The 15,593-nt window shown below is 38.5% G+C and overlaps 1 protein-coding gene across 2 annotated transcripts in view; it reads right to left on the bottom strand.

Annotated features, from left to right (window-relative positions):
- Positions 1-2,196: 2,196 nt before the first annotated feature.
- Positions 2,197-15,593, bottom strand: part of APBB1IP (amyloid beta precursor protein binding family B member 1 interacting protein) — a 45,877-nt gene continuing 32,480 nt past the window's right edge. For both annotated transcript variants that reach the window (XM_083379405.1, XM_083379406.1), the window contains 4 exons: positions 9,059-9,157; positions 8,588-8,705; positions 5,398-5,501; positions 2,197-4,035 (listed from right to left, as the gene is read on the bottom strand). In XM_083379405.1, coding sequence (XP_083235531.1) covers positions 3,451-4,035; positions 5,398-5,501; positions 8,588-8,705; positions 9,059-9,157 — 906 coding nt within the window. In that variant the 3' untranslated portion in view covers positions 2,197-3,450. The remainder of the gene's footprint in view (positions 4,036-5,397; positions 5,502-8,587; positions 8,706-9,058; positions 9,158-15,593) is intronic.

Genomic DNA, 15,593 nt, shown 5'->3' with positions numbered 1-15,593 from the left:
GTATATTGTATTATTATTGAATTGCTTTTTTCCATTGCTAGATAACTACAACATGCTAGGCTAGATTAAAATGGAGTTCAGTGTTTGTAGATATGCTTTGGTGCAATTTTTATCAAACTGATTCTTCTCCCTCCTGTGAAAAGCTAAATTATATCTTATTCCTATGCCTTTTCAAAAAAAAGCACAGGACAAAATAAAAACAGAGTTTGCTTGTGCTTCTGTCTTTCCCTCAATACCCACTCCAAAGTCCATACAGATGGTGTGAAGCTATGTGACCATAACAGCACCAAAGTCTGCATGCTTTTCAGTTACAAAATCCTAAATATTAAACCAACACTGGTCAGGTCCCAACATCCCAAAAGAGGGGATGCAAAGGCAACACATTATATAGTCATAGTAGTCATTGTTACTGTGTTTTTCCATTTCCATTTGTCCTGTTCTGTTTAATCTTCCTATAAGTTTGGCTGTTTCCAATACTTCTTGAACTACACTGTATTATACTTCTGTTGGAAGCACCGAAGTTTCCATGGTGAAAGGATCAAGTGGTGACATTACCTTTGCCTGGAGGATACCCAGTTGGGAGCTCCTTTCATGTCCCCATTAAGTTGCCCACCAAAGTGGTACCTATCCATGTACTCATGATCACCTGGTGGGTTGGCAGGACTGGAGCGAGTGATGGGAACTCACTCCACCATGTGGCAGCAGCCAGGTCTTGAATGCCCTAACCTCATGAGCCACCACATTCCACATTTCTCTGTGCAATTACGTTAGTTTATGTAATTATATATTTATATACTTATATTTATATTTATATTGTACTACTATATTTCAAGCTATCTAGAACAGAGGTCCCCAACCAATGGGCTGCAGCTCGGTACTGGGCTGCAGGCTCTTGGCCAGCAGGCCACAGAAATGGCTGGCTAAGGCACACACGCGTGGGTGTGCATTCCCCCTCCCACTCGCACTAGTGCTCACAGCCGTTAGTGCATATGCGAATGGGCCAGTAGCACTGGTGTGTGTGTGTGGCCCATTTGTGCATGTGTGAATGGGCACTAGCTGCCGCAGGGGGTGCACATGCCGCCAGCACAAACCCAGCTGCTACTACTGCGCCAGTGGGTGTGGCTCCGTTTGCGTGTGTGCACAAACTTCAGTACACAGTAATTTGGAAGCTGATCTCCCCACCGGGAAAAGGTTGGAGAACTCTGATCTGGAGTCAGAGTGTGATGAGTGGTATATAAATAATAAATAACCAAAAGTACTATGACCAGAAATCCAAAGGAACCCAGGATCTTCCTTCCCATTTACCTTTTTTTAGTCATTGACAAAAGATTTTACATGCAGAGTATGAAGACATTGCATCATTAATGCAACTTGCAAAATTCACATCATTTGTGCATGGTGAACATAATGTAATTTTCTCCTCCTGCTTGCCTGGTAAATCAAAGGCCATCGAGTCATTTTCTGTTTTTGTAATACAATCATCAATGTTTTCACAGGCCACCTTGTAATTAGATCTCGAATGTTGCAGCTAGGAGAATCTGCAGTTTGGAGTTTACTAAACTTTTAGATATGTTACTGAAAATCCAAAATTTATCGTGAACGTATTTGTATTGTAAACACAATCTCTTGATGGTCAGCAAATTCACTAGGTTTTTCTCAGTTATTCTAAAGAATCTGTGAAGTCCCCAGACTCTATTTCTGGGTCTCAGGTTTAGTCCCAGAATTGTGAATTATTAAAGGGTTAAATATAAAATTCTCCAAAATGCAAAGAAATGAGAATTGGGATTGCCAGATTTTAAATTATATTTTGTGGTCTGCTATTTGATTTGGATGAAAGAATGGTTGTTGCTAAGAAAAAAGCAAGTTAGAATTGGAAGAACACAAAATAAAATTTGGGTGGCATTTTTTTAATGCACGATAAAGTTAAGGTAGATTTCAAAAATCATTAAGTTGGGAGTGCCATATTAAGAATATAAAACAAATATAAACTAAGGCTTTGCCTGAAAATACTGGCTTAAGCGTTTTATAGAAAAGAAACTGTAAAGAAAAATGATTAACATATCAAGACTTGCAAGTACAGGAAACTATAGAGAACCTTAAATGAAATCAAAAGAACAATTGACTGCTGAGGAATTTATTTTTCAAAAGGAATATGATTGCACTGGCAGAAGAAAATAGTTTGTGTTTCTCCTTCTCTTCTGCAGAGCAGAGAGATTTACGGAGATATAAAGATAGTACATAATGTAAGCTATTTGTATTGCATGCCAATGGTTCCCAGACCCAGGCTGAATAAGACTTTTTTACAATAAGTAGAAAAGCCAACAGCAAACCCTTCCTCTTCAATCTCTCTACTCTGGGGGGTGGGGGGAGAAAACCCCACAGATCAGGCACAGAACATATACTGACTATAATGGTGATCAAGTGACTGAGGGATGTTGAAAGATTACAAATACTTGTAAATTTGATGTAAATTTTAATTTTTAGCACCATTATAACATTGACTTAATTGGTGTATCTGTAAAAGTTGTTAATGTTATAGAAGCCATAGCATAAAACAGACCTTCGCTTAATAAGGTATATGAATCCAGCCATTAATTTCCAAAGTGTATGCTTTTAATTAGACACTGGATTAAAGAAATAAGTTTTATTCATGAAGATTGCAGTAAATAAAGGAGAATAAAAATGAAATATACATGATAAAATATAAGTAAGAAGAAATAAATTACTTTCTGTGAGACAAACATTTTTAGATATCACCTGGTCCTAGTACAACCACTAAATTAGTAGTTGAGAATAGAAAAATTAAAGCTATCTTCAAAAGAATGTTCCTGCATTATACCAAATAAATAACCACAGAGATTGTCTGCAGATATTAATCACTGAAAACAAAATTCACTTTGACTTTGAAATAAACTGAGGAAACAGATAGTATATTGCATAACAAAATGAAAGTTTTGAGTTGCATTTTTCCCATGTCCAACTTTGGCAAACAAAAAAGTAGAAGGGGCAGATACGGGGCAGATTTTGACCCCATAATGAAAGAACGAATTTACAAACTATGAAGTGAATTTGTTATTCAGTGTTACAGCTCTTATTTCTGCAAAGTATTCTAGCCTATGCTTAGATGAGCCAAACTGCCAAGGCTTTATCCAGGTTATTCTTACATGCAAGTAGTATGGAGCAAAATCGGGGGGAAAAAAGCTCTTCATTAAGTTAATCAACTTTTAAATTAATCCTGATTTTTTTTAAAAAAAAAAAATCTGGATCAAATCAATTTTTCTGAAACTTGTTTGTCTCCAGGACGTCTCCTTTGCTTGATTGTGTTTATTCAGCCTTCAAGCAAGAGCACAGGAATTGAACCGGTAGCTCAACCAAGCCTTTGGTCTGTGTCTGCATAATTTTTTCTAGCATAGACTCCTTTAGATTACTTGGCGTTTAAACCTACTTAGTTCATGAAGACTCACTCCTTTTCTTTTGCAGTGCTTTCATTAGATCAGACATGAAGTCTCCTTGCTCAGCAACCTGTCCTCTTGAAATTGATCCACTTTGTTTTGGTCTTACAACCTGACAAGCACCTTCTTCTTGTCTTCTAGGTGGTGGTGGTGGTGGTTTCTTCTTGGATGCAGGAGGAGGACCAGGGACAGAGAGGGAGGGCAGTGGCGGAGGTGGTAGTAGTTCCGCAGAGCCCATGCCAGGAGCAGGAAAAGGTGGGGGAGGGGGAGTGAAATCAGGAGGAGATTCATAGTATTCAGGCAGTGGCGGAGACGGTGGTGGTGGCGGCGGCGGCAGATCTTCCAAATTTGGAGGAAGGGGTATAAATTCAGGGGGTGGTGGAAATTCTTCGTAATTTGGTAAGAAAGTTGGATTTTTCCTCTCAGCAATGGTGGGTAAGTCCAATGAAAGAGTAATAGCAGAAGACCGTCTTTGAGGAGGGGGAGGAGGGTGCAAACCACCAGGCCTGAGGATCTGTTTCACCTGCTGTACAGGTAGGGATGATGCTTGACTAACACTGAAGGTATCATCTGGCTTTTTAACCTTAAAAATGATTTTAAAATGATTAGCATACAAGAAATTATACTTCCTGATTATTGTATTATGGAAGAGTATTCAGTCAACAGTTTCCCACTGGTACATAGCCTATTATTCAAGAACCAATCATTTACAGCAGTGTTTTTTGACTTCAACAACTTTTAATATGCGTGGACTTCAACTTCCAGAGTCTGTTGTCCAGTGGTTCCCAACCTTTTCTATACCCCGCACCCCTAGAACACTTGATATATTTTCGCACCCCTTACAAAAGTTCAAAATAATGTCAACGAATTATGTATATACACTATAATTTTATATATGAATATATGAATTAATACTGAACTGAAGTCTAGCTTGCTTTAAAAAACTATTTGAACTTTGCAATTAAAATTGCTAAATGCACACATACACAACACACACAGATACATATGGATAGGTAGGGAATTACACAAAATGCACACCTCATGAAAATAATGTGCAGACATGTATCCTTTTAGGAGGAATTGTGAAAAATGTTAGCAGAAGTATACATGCAATCATTCTGGTATAAATTTAAAAAAATCAAACTAGCTATGACACCAAAATTAGAAAAAAAGCATAAGGAGAGGTTTAGCTATGCCTAATGTTCACTTGCATTTTGGTATCTTTAATACCCACAGTATTCCAATTACTAAATTTTTATGCTACCCCCACCTTTCTTGTGAAATATTAATTCACAAAGAGACTTCATGGAAGAGGTTGGAAACAAAATATATTTTTTATAAAGAATTAAAAACTTTTTAAAATGACGTTAAAATATTAGATCCATTTTAAGGTTTTTTTATAGGTATAGAATAGTCAATATGTGGCAGTTATATATTTACACCCTGAACTTGACAGTAGATAAGAGTGGATGCCCTTATCTGCTGCCAAGGGGAACTGTGGACAAGAAGGAGCAAATCTGTCTGAAACTTAACCCAAGCAAGGTTCAGATACTCCTTGACTTACAACCAATTGCTTAATGACTGTTTGAAGTTAAAAGATGCCTCCAAAAGCTGCTTTACAACACGTTTTCAAAGTTTCAACAGCCACACTCATCCCTCTGGTTGTGTGATTGAGTTCTTGACAAATGATTGTTTGCAACATTCCAGTCACGTGACCAAAATTTGCAATGTTTTTGGCCAGTTTCCAGCATCTATTTCCCCTTTCTGGCAGAGGACTTTTTCTTCAGCAAAAAAAAAAAAAGATTATTGGTGTAGGATGAGGGTGGAGGTTCGTTCTCATCCTACAATTGAGCTACAGATAATTGCCACCTTTGCAAAGATTATTAGTTTTGGGAGACCCTTTCTTCAAAAAAGATAGGAAGGATTGCAGTTCTTGCATACTTACATTAATTTGTATCTTTGGCATAGCAGCAGATTTTCCAATTTCTGCAGTGTTTGCTGTATTAAGGATTACATTTTGGAGGATTTGTCCATTGGCATGAGTGCTACCTATAATAATACAACAAAGAAGAAAGAAGAGGGTTGCCTGTGCTACTAAAAATAATTAGATTTAAACAAAAATAATCTTATTCAGCATCATCAGTAAGAATTGAGATTGGCAAGGCAGGAACTAGCAAACTCAGGGAGAATCGTGCTGTAAACATACTTCAAATACCTTTTTAGGCCATCAAGTATTTGTTAACCTGGAAGGAACTGAGAAAAAAGCCTAGCATTTAAACTCAGGAGCACTGCTGTACAGATTAGATTTTTTGCATTATTTTGGACAATCAACCCTGGTATTTTAAGACTTCATTCTTGTAGGCAGTAAAGTTTCTAAAGCAGCTAAGCTAAGACTTCTGCGCAGCCAGTCCCACTAACTGATGTCTAAGAGCTGTGATTTATTATTGAGCCTTGCTGTGAAGAGAATATGCTACTTTTTCTATCTCATGAAAATAGCTTATAAATTGGTGATGGCAGATGAATATTGTTCATAATTTCCAAAAGGAACATGGATACCATGTCACCCTTAGGAGCAAACTGGACAAAATGAAAAGAGATGTACTGTTTATAACTACCGTTGTGTACAATCTTTAAGAGCTTAGTAAACTAGGAGAATGACCTGTTATTCACCTGTTTAGTCAAGGATATTTGGAAACTAAATCTTTGAGGAAAATGGTTCTTCCATTGGAATAACTACTCAGTGTAATAAATGAGAGCGCAAAATATAGTTGAGCTTTACAAGAAATATGCAAAGTTTTTACTGATGCTGAAGGCAGTTTCACACTGTTTGCTGTGCTGCTTTTGGCTGTTCCTGGAAACTATTTAGCAATAATACACTGGATTGCAGTGCTCTGGCAACAGGCCTGGGCTAATGAAACATAGAAATATAGAATACTGACAGCAAAAAAAGACCCAGTGGGCCCATCACGTCCAACATGGCTACCACAGCACTTGATTGCTTGACCCTCTTCCCATGCAGGCAATCTTATTAATTGCCAACACAACTTTTAGGGATATTCCTTGCCAGTCTTTTAATACGGATTTTTTTTCCTTTTTCCTCCTAATTGTAGCATCGCTGATCAAAAAGAACAGGTTGTTCATTCCTATATTCTGCTGCAAGTCCATAGAATGGCTTTTCAACCAGTGGTACGGGTACCACCTGTGGTACATTGGCACCTGGCAGGTGGTACACGACCATCCTAGAAAAGTGGTAACGGGGGAGGGCAATGAGCTGAACCGGTGGCAGCACCACACAAGCCTGAGCCAGAATGGCTGAAGCTGCAGGGCTGTCAGGGCTCAGTGGAAGTGTCAGGATCAGCACCAGGCTCCAGCTAGAGCTCGGTGCTGATCCTGGCGCTTCTGCTGAGGCCAAAGAAGTGCCAATCAGCTGGAATGTTGCAGCATCTCCTGGGTTTTGTGATTTGCATTCAGATGCTTGGCAACTGATTCATACTTATGACTGTCACAGTGTCCCAGGGTCATGTGAAGTGACCAAAACCTGCTGTAACCACCCAGCAGATGGGGGGAATAAAAACCAACCACCCCACCCCACCCCTACTGCCAATCCTCAACAGAAATGCTCACAACAATGAAAACCTCGGACAGGAGGAAGAGCGCCGCCGGGCAGGCAGGCATCTTGCTTGGCTGTGGCTTGGGGGGGCACTTTTTTCAGTGCCATTGTAACTTCGAACAGTCACCAAGTGAACTGTTGTAAGATGAGGACTACCTGCACTTCCATCACTTTTTTCCTTTTTTGTCATCAAGTTTTTGACACCTTGCTAGGCGACGGGGTACTCAGATGTTGCCATATGCTAAAAGCGATACAATGGGTGAAAAGGTTGAAAAGCCCTGCTTTAGACTGAAAAAACTAATGGTGGACACTGAGAAATGTAAAGGTACAACAGTTGTGTGCTGGCATAAGAAGTAAGGAAAATGGCAGGAGAGCTAGTCTTTATGGTCACTGTTAGATCAACTGGAAGAAAAAAAATAACCAATTTGACCAGTTGTGGATATAAGAGCCCAGCATGAAATAGCCTTAGAGGGCAGTGACCTGTCAGTGGAAGGGATGAGGGTACCAAGCATTATAGCTAATCAAAGCTGAGGATGTCCTACATTGGAATAAAGCCTGGTACATCAGGGATGCCAAACTGCCGGCCCATGGGCCGGATGCATCAGGCCAAAGCGTGCCCACCCCATTGCCGGCAATGGGGGAAACATCGCAACACATCATGTGACGTTGTGAGTTTGACCCCCATGTGGTAGATGCTCAGAAGGACTTAAAATGGTTCAAGACAGAAAACAGCAGAGCTTCCAAACATGACTGCAGGGATACAAAAGCAGAGGGTAGGAGAAGGTGGAGGATGATAGCAACTACTCTGGTACTCAGGAAACAGTGAGTGGCCTGCTTTGGCAGTGGGTCAGGAAGACAGTGCAAATCTGGCCTGAATTGTGGTTGGCATTGAACAAGAAGAACACCTTAGGCAAGCTAATTAAGACCATGTAATGAGGACAAATAAAGGCCATTCCCTATTAACTCTAAATAGATCATTACAAAGGAACTCTAAATAGATCATTTACAAAGAAACCAAGGAACAAATTAGTGGGCATATCAGGATATTTTAGGATGGAGAAGCAACCAGTCAGAATTTTAAAAGACTATATCTGAATGTGCAAAATGTAAAGTTTGATCATGAGGCAAAAGCTTACACTGAATCATATTTATAAGTCCTGCAACAATCCCTGTGCTATTATCTGCTGTAGGAGAGATGCAGTGATTATTGCCAAACAAACTTTTCTCTTTACCATTTTGGCCTCCTCTAAACTTTGGCTGCAGAACTGTTATTCACATCAGTGCTCATTAATAAAATGAACCTCTGTTCACTTGAAGAAATTTCTCAGGTTTACATCAAGTAGATACAAATGACTTTATTTCCCTGCTGCAGATTGTAATGTGTTCAGTTATTAAAAATTCACATCCTAAAACGAACTATTATTGAACGTGTTAGACAATGATAGCAATTGGCAAATGGTAGGGGAAAAAAGCTGAGCCTATCATCCTCACAATAACTTTTTTAAAAAATAAATAATTTGGATACCTTTTGCAGATGATCCCCCAGAAGCTATGGACTTAGTATTTCCTGGCTTTGCCAGACGTGAAGCTAACTCAGCCTTTTGTACCGCACCAATGTAGTTATCATACAAGGCCTTTCCATACTGAAAAATAAGCACCACAAATATCTGACAGATTTTCCATCATAAAAAAATGAACATGCATTCTCTGCTTGTTCCATCAATTCTTAACAGAAATTCTTCTTCAGTGCTTGATTTGAAATCTCTTCCATAAAAACTATGAACTGGTAAACAGGATTGTAAACCAATAGGTTAAAAGCCTATTATTTGGTTGACAAAATAATTTATTTTCCCAATACAAATTCTGTTCTGTGTACTCTACAGTTATGTTTATTCACTTGAGTTTTATTACTCACAAGAGGATAATGCCCTTTTTGGTTTTCATCATTCCATTTACTTTCTCTTTTACTATGGAGAAATATCATTTTTCTTCTTACCTTTGCAATTCTGATACCAGTTACCCAATGATGTAGAGACTGCTTGTCATCACAGCACAGGTATTTGATGTACTGTGACTCCTTCTGTATTTGAGGATGCTATAAATAATGACAGCAACAGTATTTTTTAATCATTAAAAATTTGCTGAAATAACCCAAGTATACAAGCCAACTTCCCACACAAGGCTCCCTGTCTATCACTACATCTTGGCTACTTTAAACCGCAAACAACTGACAAACCAGAGAAGAAAGCAGTATTTTTCATCAGCCCTCCCAAAAGATTAATGGTACCAACTGGGAGTTTCCATGATTGCAATTGGTATTTAAAAATTTGTAGTCAAACTTGGTGTTTTAAAAAATTCTTCTCTTTCCATTTCTTCTTTTTTCTTATAGCTATTTTAGACTGCAAGCTTGCAAGCAAGGGCCATCTTTATTTTTAACTGATTACAAAGGAGTCAGGATAAACATGCTTTAAATAATGAAATGTTAAATTAACATGAAACTAATTGGATATGCCTCTGTAAATAAAACACAAAGCCATATTTCAGAACATCACAGATTATAAATATTTGTGCTCTATTCAAAGGAATTTTGACATGAAACAGCTTATAATACGATTTTAGCTAAAAGTAATTTGAAGCACAAACTTCTGAAGCTAAACCCAATATATGAACAGTTCTTAATTGTGAAATTGTTCTTAAGTGATTAAAACAGGAAGAAAAATTTACTATCTGCATTTTCCAAAAGCAAACAATTTTCTTTGCTTTTCTGCTGATTTTTTCCCCTCATTTTACCTTTCCATTTCCTTAGGATCTGAGGACATTCCCTATTCATATTTATTCAACACCATGGGTAGGATGCTAGCTTTCATCAAAGTCTCAGGACTAAATTACATGCCAAATTGATTCTATGTGATTAATTACTGACATGTTATCAACAATGCAAAATAGTCTGTCAAAATTCTTCTGACACTGATGTACAAACACTGGTCCAATCTACTGACTAAATAATCTGTATCTAATCTTACAAAAATAGCTAATAGTTTTGCAGTAACATGATAAATCCAGTAGATGGCATCAGATACTTTCCCATTTTTAAATGTTTACTTTTGCTGTTTTTAATTATATTGCGATAAAAAAGTTTTATTGCATCTTAAAAGGCTAACATATTTATTAGACGTAAATCTTTTGTGGAGTAGAATCAATTCATCATGAAATGAACTGGTAGAAATATATACAGAAAGATGCAAGCAGAAGATCACACATTTTCTTATAATGCTTATTTTGTATATTTCATTTGTATATTTTATTTTCTGAATAATATTAATTCTAGATTTTCTCAATAATTTCATCAAGAAACTTTATTTATTTTTTTTTAAAAAAAAGATAAACTATTCTTTTTCTATCACTTAAACCAATCTCAGAAAAAACTGTCTGATAAAAAGATATGTTGAGAAGCAAGGGCTGACATGATTTTATTAAATAATCTTGTGAGCAATATTTGATTCTCACATACTACAATTCAACATACCTCTAATTAAAATACTCTTAATTTGTTAGATGATAGGAAGGGGGAGCTATTTCAGAAATTCAAAATGCAACTTTATATAAATTAATATCTTACTCATAATTTGTCATAAGTTGGAGAGGCAGATAAACTGATCTGAATCTTGAGTAGCTAGAATACTGAGCAAAGACCATCTCAGAGGTATTTGTTTTGGTTATAGCACCAAGCTTACCATCTTTCTCAAAACTCTCAAGATAGGGAATACAGGTGGAACTCGAAAAATTAGAATATCGTGTAAAAGTTCATTTATTTCAGTAATGCAACTTAAAAGGGGAAACTAATATATGAGATAAGATTCATTACATGCAAAGCAAGATAGTTCAAGCCGTGATTTGTCATAATTGTGATGATTATGGTGTACACCTCATGAAAACCCCAAATCCACAATCTCAGAAAATTAGAATATTACATGCAATCAATAAAACAAGGAGTGAACATAGAACAATATCGGACCTCTGAAAAGTATAAGCATGCATATGTACTCAGTACTTGGTTTGGGCCCCTTTTGCAGCAATTATGGCCTCAATGCGGCGTGGCATGGAAGCTATCAGCCTGTGCCACTGCTGAGGTGTTATGGAAGACCAGAATGCTTCAATAGCGGCCTTCAGCTCTTCTGCACTGTTCGGTCTCATGTCTCATCTTTCTCTTGGCAATGCCCCATAGATTCTCTATGGGGTTCAGGTCAGGCGAGTTTGCTGGCCAATCAAGCACAGTAATCCCACAGTCATTGAACCAGGTTTTGGTGCTTTTGGCAGTGTGGGCAGGTGCCAAGTCCTGCTGGAAAATGAAGTCAGCATCCCCATAAAGCTCGTCTGCAGAAGGAAGCATGAAGTGCTCCAAAATCTCCTGGTAGACGGCTGCATTGACCCTGGACGTAATGAAGCACAGTGGACCAACACCAGCAGATGACATGGCTCCCCAAATCAACACTGTGGAAACTTCACACTGGACTTCAAGCATCTTGCAGTGTGTGCCTCTCCATTCTTCCTCCAGACTCTGGGTCCTTGGTTTCCAAATGAGATGCAAAAGTTGCTCTCATCAGAAAAGAGGACTTTGGACCAATGAGCAACAGACCAGGTCTGTTTTTCTTTAGCCCAGGTAAGACACTTCGGACGTTTGTTGTTCAGGAGCGGCTTGACAAGAGGAATATGACATTTCAAGCCCATGTCCAGGATCCGTCTGTGTATGGTGGCTCCTGATGCACTGACTCCAGCCTCAGTCCACTCCTTGTGAAAGTCTCCAACACTTTTGAATGGCCTTTTCCTGACAATCCTCTCCAGGCTGCGGTCATCCCTGCTGCTTGTGCACCTTTTTCTTCCACACTTTTCCCTTCCACATAACTTTCTATTAATGTGCTTTGATACAGCACTTTGGGAATTCCAACTTCTTTTGCAATTACCTTTTGAGGCTTTCCCTCCTTATGGAGGGTGTCAATGATGGTTTTCTGCACAACTGTCAGGTCTGCAGTCTTCCCCATGATTGTGATTCCTACTGAACCAGACTGAGAGACCATTTAAAGGCTCAGGAACCATTTACAGGTGTTATGGCTTAATTAGCTGATGAGAATGGGACACTTTGAGCCTAGAATATTGCACCTTTTCACAATATTCTAATTTACTGAGATTGTGGATTTAGGGTTTTCATGAGCTGTAAGCCATAATCATCACAATTATGACAAATCACGGCTTGAACTATCTTGCTTTGCATGTAATGAGTCTATCTCATATATTAGTTTCCCCTTTTAAGTTGCATTACTGAAATAAATGAACTTTTGCACGATATTCTAATTTTTCGAGTTTCACCTGTAAACCCTGGGGACTCGCTTTATTTTTTTTGCCTGACTGCAGCAGAAAGACAAAAAGACAAAAAAAAATTGAGGCTGCTTTATAATTGTATGTGAAACTTGGATGGGAAGAGGGATGTTGTGGTTTCTCTGTGTTTAACTTCAATGACCTCACCACTGGGAGTAAAAGGGAGGGAAAAACCAAGTGCCAGGAAGTGTCCGTCTTCTGGCCACCTTAACAGAATAATGGAATACCAAACTTGGAGTGGATCTTAGAGGTCTTTTAGTCCAATACCTTGCCCAAGCAGGAGACTCTTTACCATTTCAAACAAATAGCTGTCCAATCTCTACTTAAAAATCTCCAATGATGGAGCACAATTTATGGAGGCAAGCCATTCCACTGATTAATTAATCTCATTGTCAGGAAATTTCTCCATAGTTCTAAGTAGATTCTTTCCTTGGTTAGTTCCCAACCATTGTTTCTTGTCTTGCCTTCTGATGCTTTGGAGAAAAGGTTGACCCATCTTCCTTATAGCGGTTCCTCAAATAGTGGAACACTGCTATCATGTCACCTCTAGTCCTTCTTTTCACTAGAATAGACATGTATCCATTTCCTTCATATGTTTTAGCCTCCAGTCCCATAATAATCTTTGTTACTCTTCTCTACACTCTTTCTAGAGTATCAACATCTTTTTATACTGTGGTAATGAAAATTGGATGCAATATTCCAAGTGTAGTCTTACCAAGGCAACTTTTGAAGGAAAACACATGGACTGTATTTAACCAGAATATCCATAGTAGCCTGCCCTCAAGAGATGGGAGTTACAACATGAGAATGGGTCATCTGTACAATCCAAACACCACTACTACGGTTCCACATAATAGACCTCTTCTTGCTTGAAGATGCCATGATCACTTAGATATGCCAGATCCTTTTCCTTATCACACTACTTTAGAAAGACCAGAAAGTGGCTGGAAGTACCTTTCAAAGGTTATTAAATGCCTTTTCATATTTCTCAAATGAAGGAATTAAAAAGGCATTTTAATAAAATCTATTTGTCTGAAGAGTGCTATCAGACTGATTTTTCACCACCATAGTCTAACATGGCTACTCTCTTATGCTGTTTTCAAGGAGTCAGACGTGGGAGGCACCAAAATAAATCCCAGATTTAGATGAATGATGTTTTTCATTTTATTTCACGGAAAGCCGCAAATGCTATTAGTAAACAAGCAATGTTGCTAGCCACACTGTTGTTAAAGAATACAACAACCCAATCTGAGAGAGAGCAATGTTTGAAAGAATTAGGAAAATGAACTGCATGAGCTCCAAAGGAAAGTACTAAGCAATGGAAATGGGATAAGAGGAAGCTATTGTGCCAGTTTGCTCCCAGGGTACCAGTTCTTTCACTCTAGATTAATTCCACATTATGCACCATTACTCTCAGGTTACTCAAGCAAAACCTGTGCCAATAAAGCCTAATTAAATTCTCCTGGTATCCAAGACATAACAGACTGACTAAATGAGCCAATTTACATATAGATTATCTTACTAGCACCAGCTGTGAAGTTTTTTTTTAAAAAACAACAACAACAAAAATCAGGAGCTAAGACTTTATGTTGGTGGCTTTTCAAATTTTCTAAAGAAATGCTACATAATGTAGTGCCCAGGACCTGAATCTGAACTACCAGGAAATGTTGCTGACAAAATTTTATCTTCTCAGTTTAAGCAATCTTTACTGATTTAAGCCAGGATTGCAAATTCTTTGGTTTTTCATTAACACCAACAAAATAATGGCGGCTGAAAACATTTTTGTGTATTTCAACAAAATGCATAGCTTTTCATTTATTTCCCCAGAGTTGACATAGCTGGCAGGATTAAGCATTCCATCAGGCTGATCCCTGTCATTTGGCTTCCCACAATATGGAAAATATGGCTTTCTTTACTGAAAGCATTTTTAGCACCTTTCTGAAAACTCCCAAGATAGGGAATGAAGAAAACCATAATCATAGCAAAACATGAATAAAATTCTGAAAAATGATAGGAAAATTACTTAAACTACTTTGAAGATTAAATGAAAAAGATGTCTTTTGATCCCCTTTTGAAAACAGAGAATAGGGAATAATTGCAGCCTCATAGGGATCATATCCTAGGAATTGTTGAGAAAGGAGATCTTTTCCCGTGTATGTATGTAAAAAGCCCCTAAAAGGGCAAAATACTTAAAAGATTCTATGGGAAGTTTATGATAAGACCTCAGACAAGTATACTGTAGATCAGGGGTGTCAAACTCAATTTCATTAAGGGCCGCATCAGAATTGCGGTTGCCCTCAGGGGGCCGGGTGGGTGTGGCCAGGGTGGGTGTGGCCTACTGGGTGGGCGTGGCTAGAGTGTGTATGGCCTACTGGGTGGGCATGGCCAACTCTACATCGTTCGCCTCAAGGGTGCCTATGGGGGCCTGGGCAGGAGTGGGACAGATCTGAGGGACTCTGGCAAAAGGAGGGTCTCTGGGCCAGGGCCAAGGCAGTGGGGGCCGTTCCATCACTGTTTCCAGGTGGCTTCGCGGGCCACATGAAACCACTTTGCGGGCCGGATCTGGCCCCCGGGCCTTGTGTTTGACATGTCTGCTGTAGATTAAATAGCCAACTAGATTAAAGATTAAAACTAAGAATTTGAAACCATGGTAGAAAAAATGGATACATGAGCATAAAGGGTGTTCAGTGTTTATCCAGCTCAAAACTTTAAGGTGTACAGACTTCAACTTCCAGAATTCCCCAATCACTATGAGATTGAGAAATACTATCCTAGATTATTCAGTTTCAGCAAACCTTTTTGTAAGTAAATGTTTGCATACATCAGACACATTCCTGTATCCCCTTCCGTAAAATCAAATTTACATACTGAGGGCTTACATTTCTTACAGGCTACCTAAACAGCATGTAACTATGATGATTAGTAACTACTAATGATCTTTACTTCCATTCATGAGCTATTTCTGACACTATCAAAGTTATTAGTTATTAAGCACATTTTAGGGAAGCAACTGCTGTTGTGTAATTAGGCATGTAGGTTGTAGCTCCCTTTGCTTATCACTGTTACCCAAAATTATTTCATAGTAATTGGTTGAAATATGGTGAGCAAAAGAGAGGGGGAAATTCTTCCCTTTTCTCCATACATACAAAGTTTTATAA

Source organism: Vipera ursinii, assembly GCF_947247035.1.
Source record: "Vipera ursinii genome assembly, chromosome: Z".
Classification (NCBI taxonomy): domain Eukaryota; kingdom Metazoa; phylum Chordata; class Lepidosauria; order Squamata; family Viperidae; genus Vipera; species Vipera ursinii.
The sequence above is the reverse complement of the archived record's forward strand: the minus strand, read 5'-3'. Positions and strand labels throughout refer to the sequence as shown.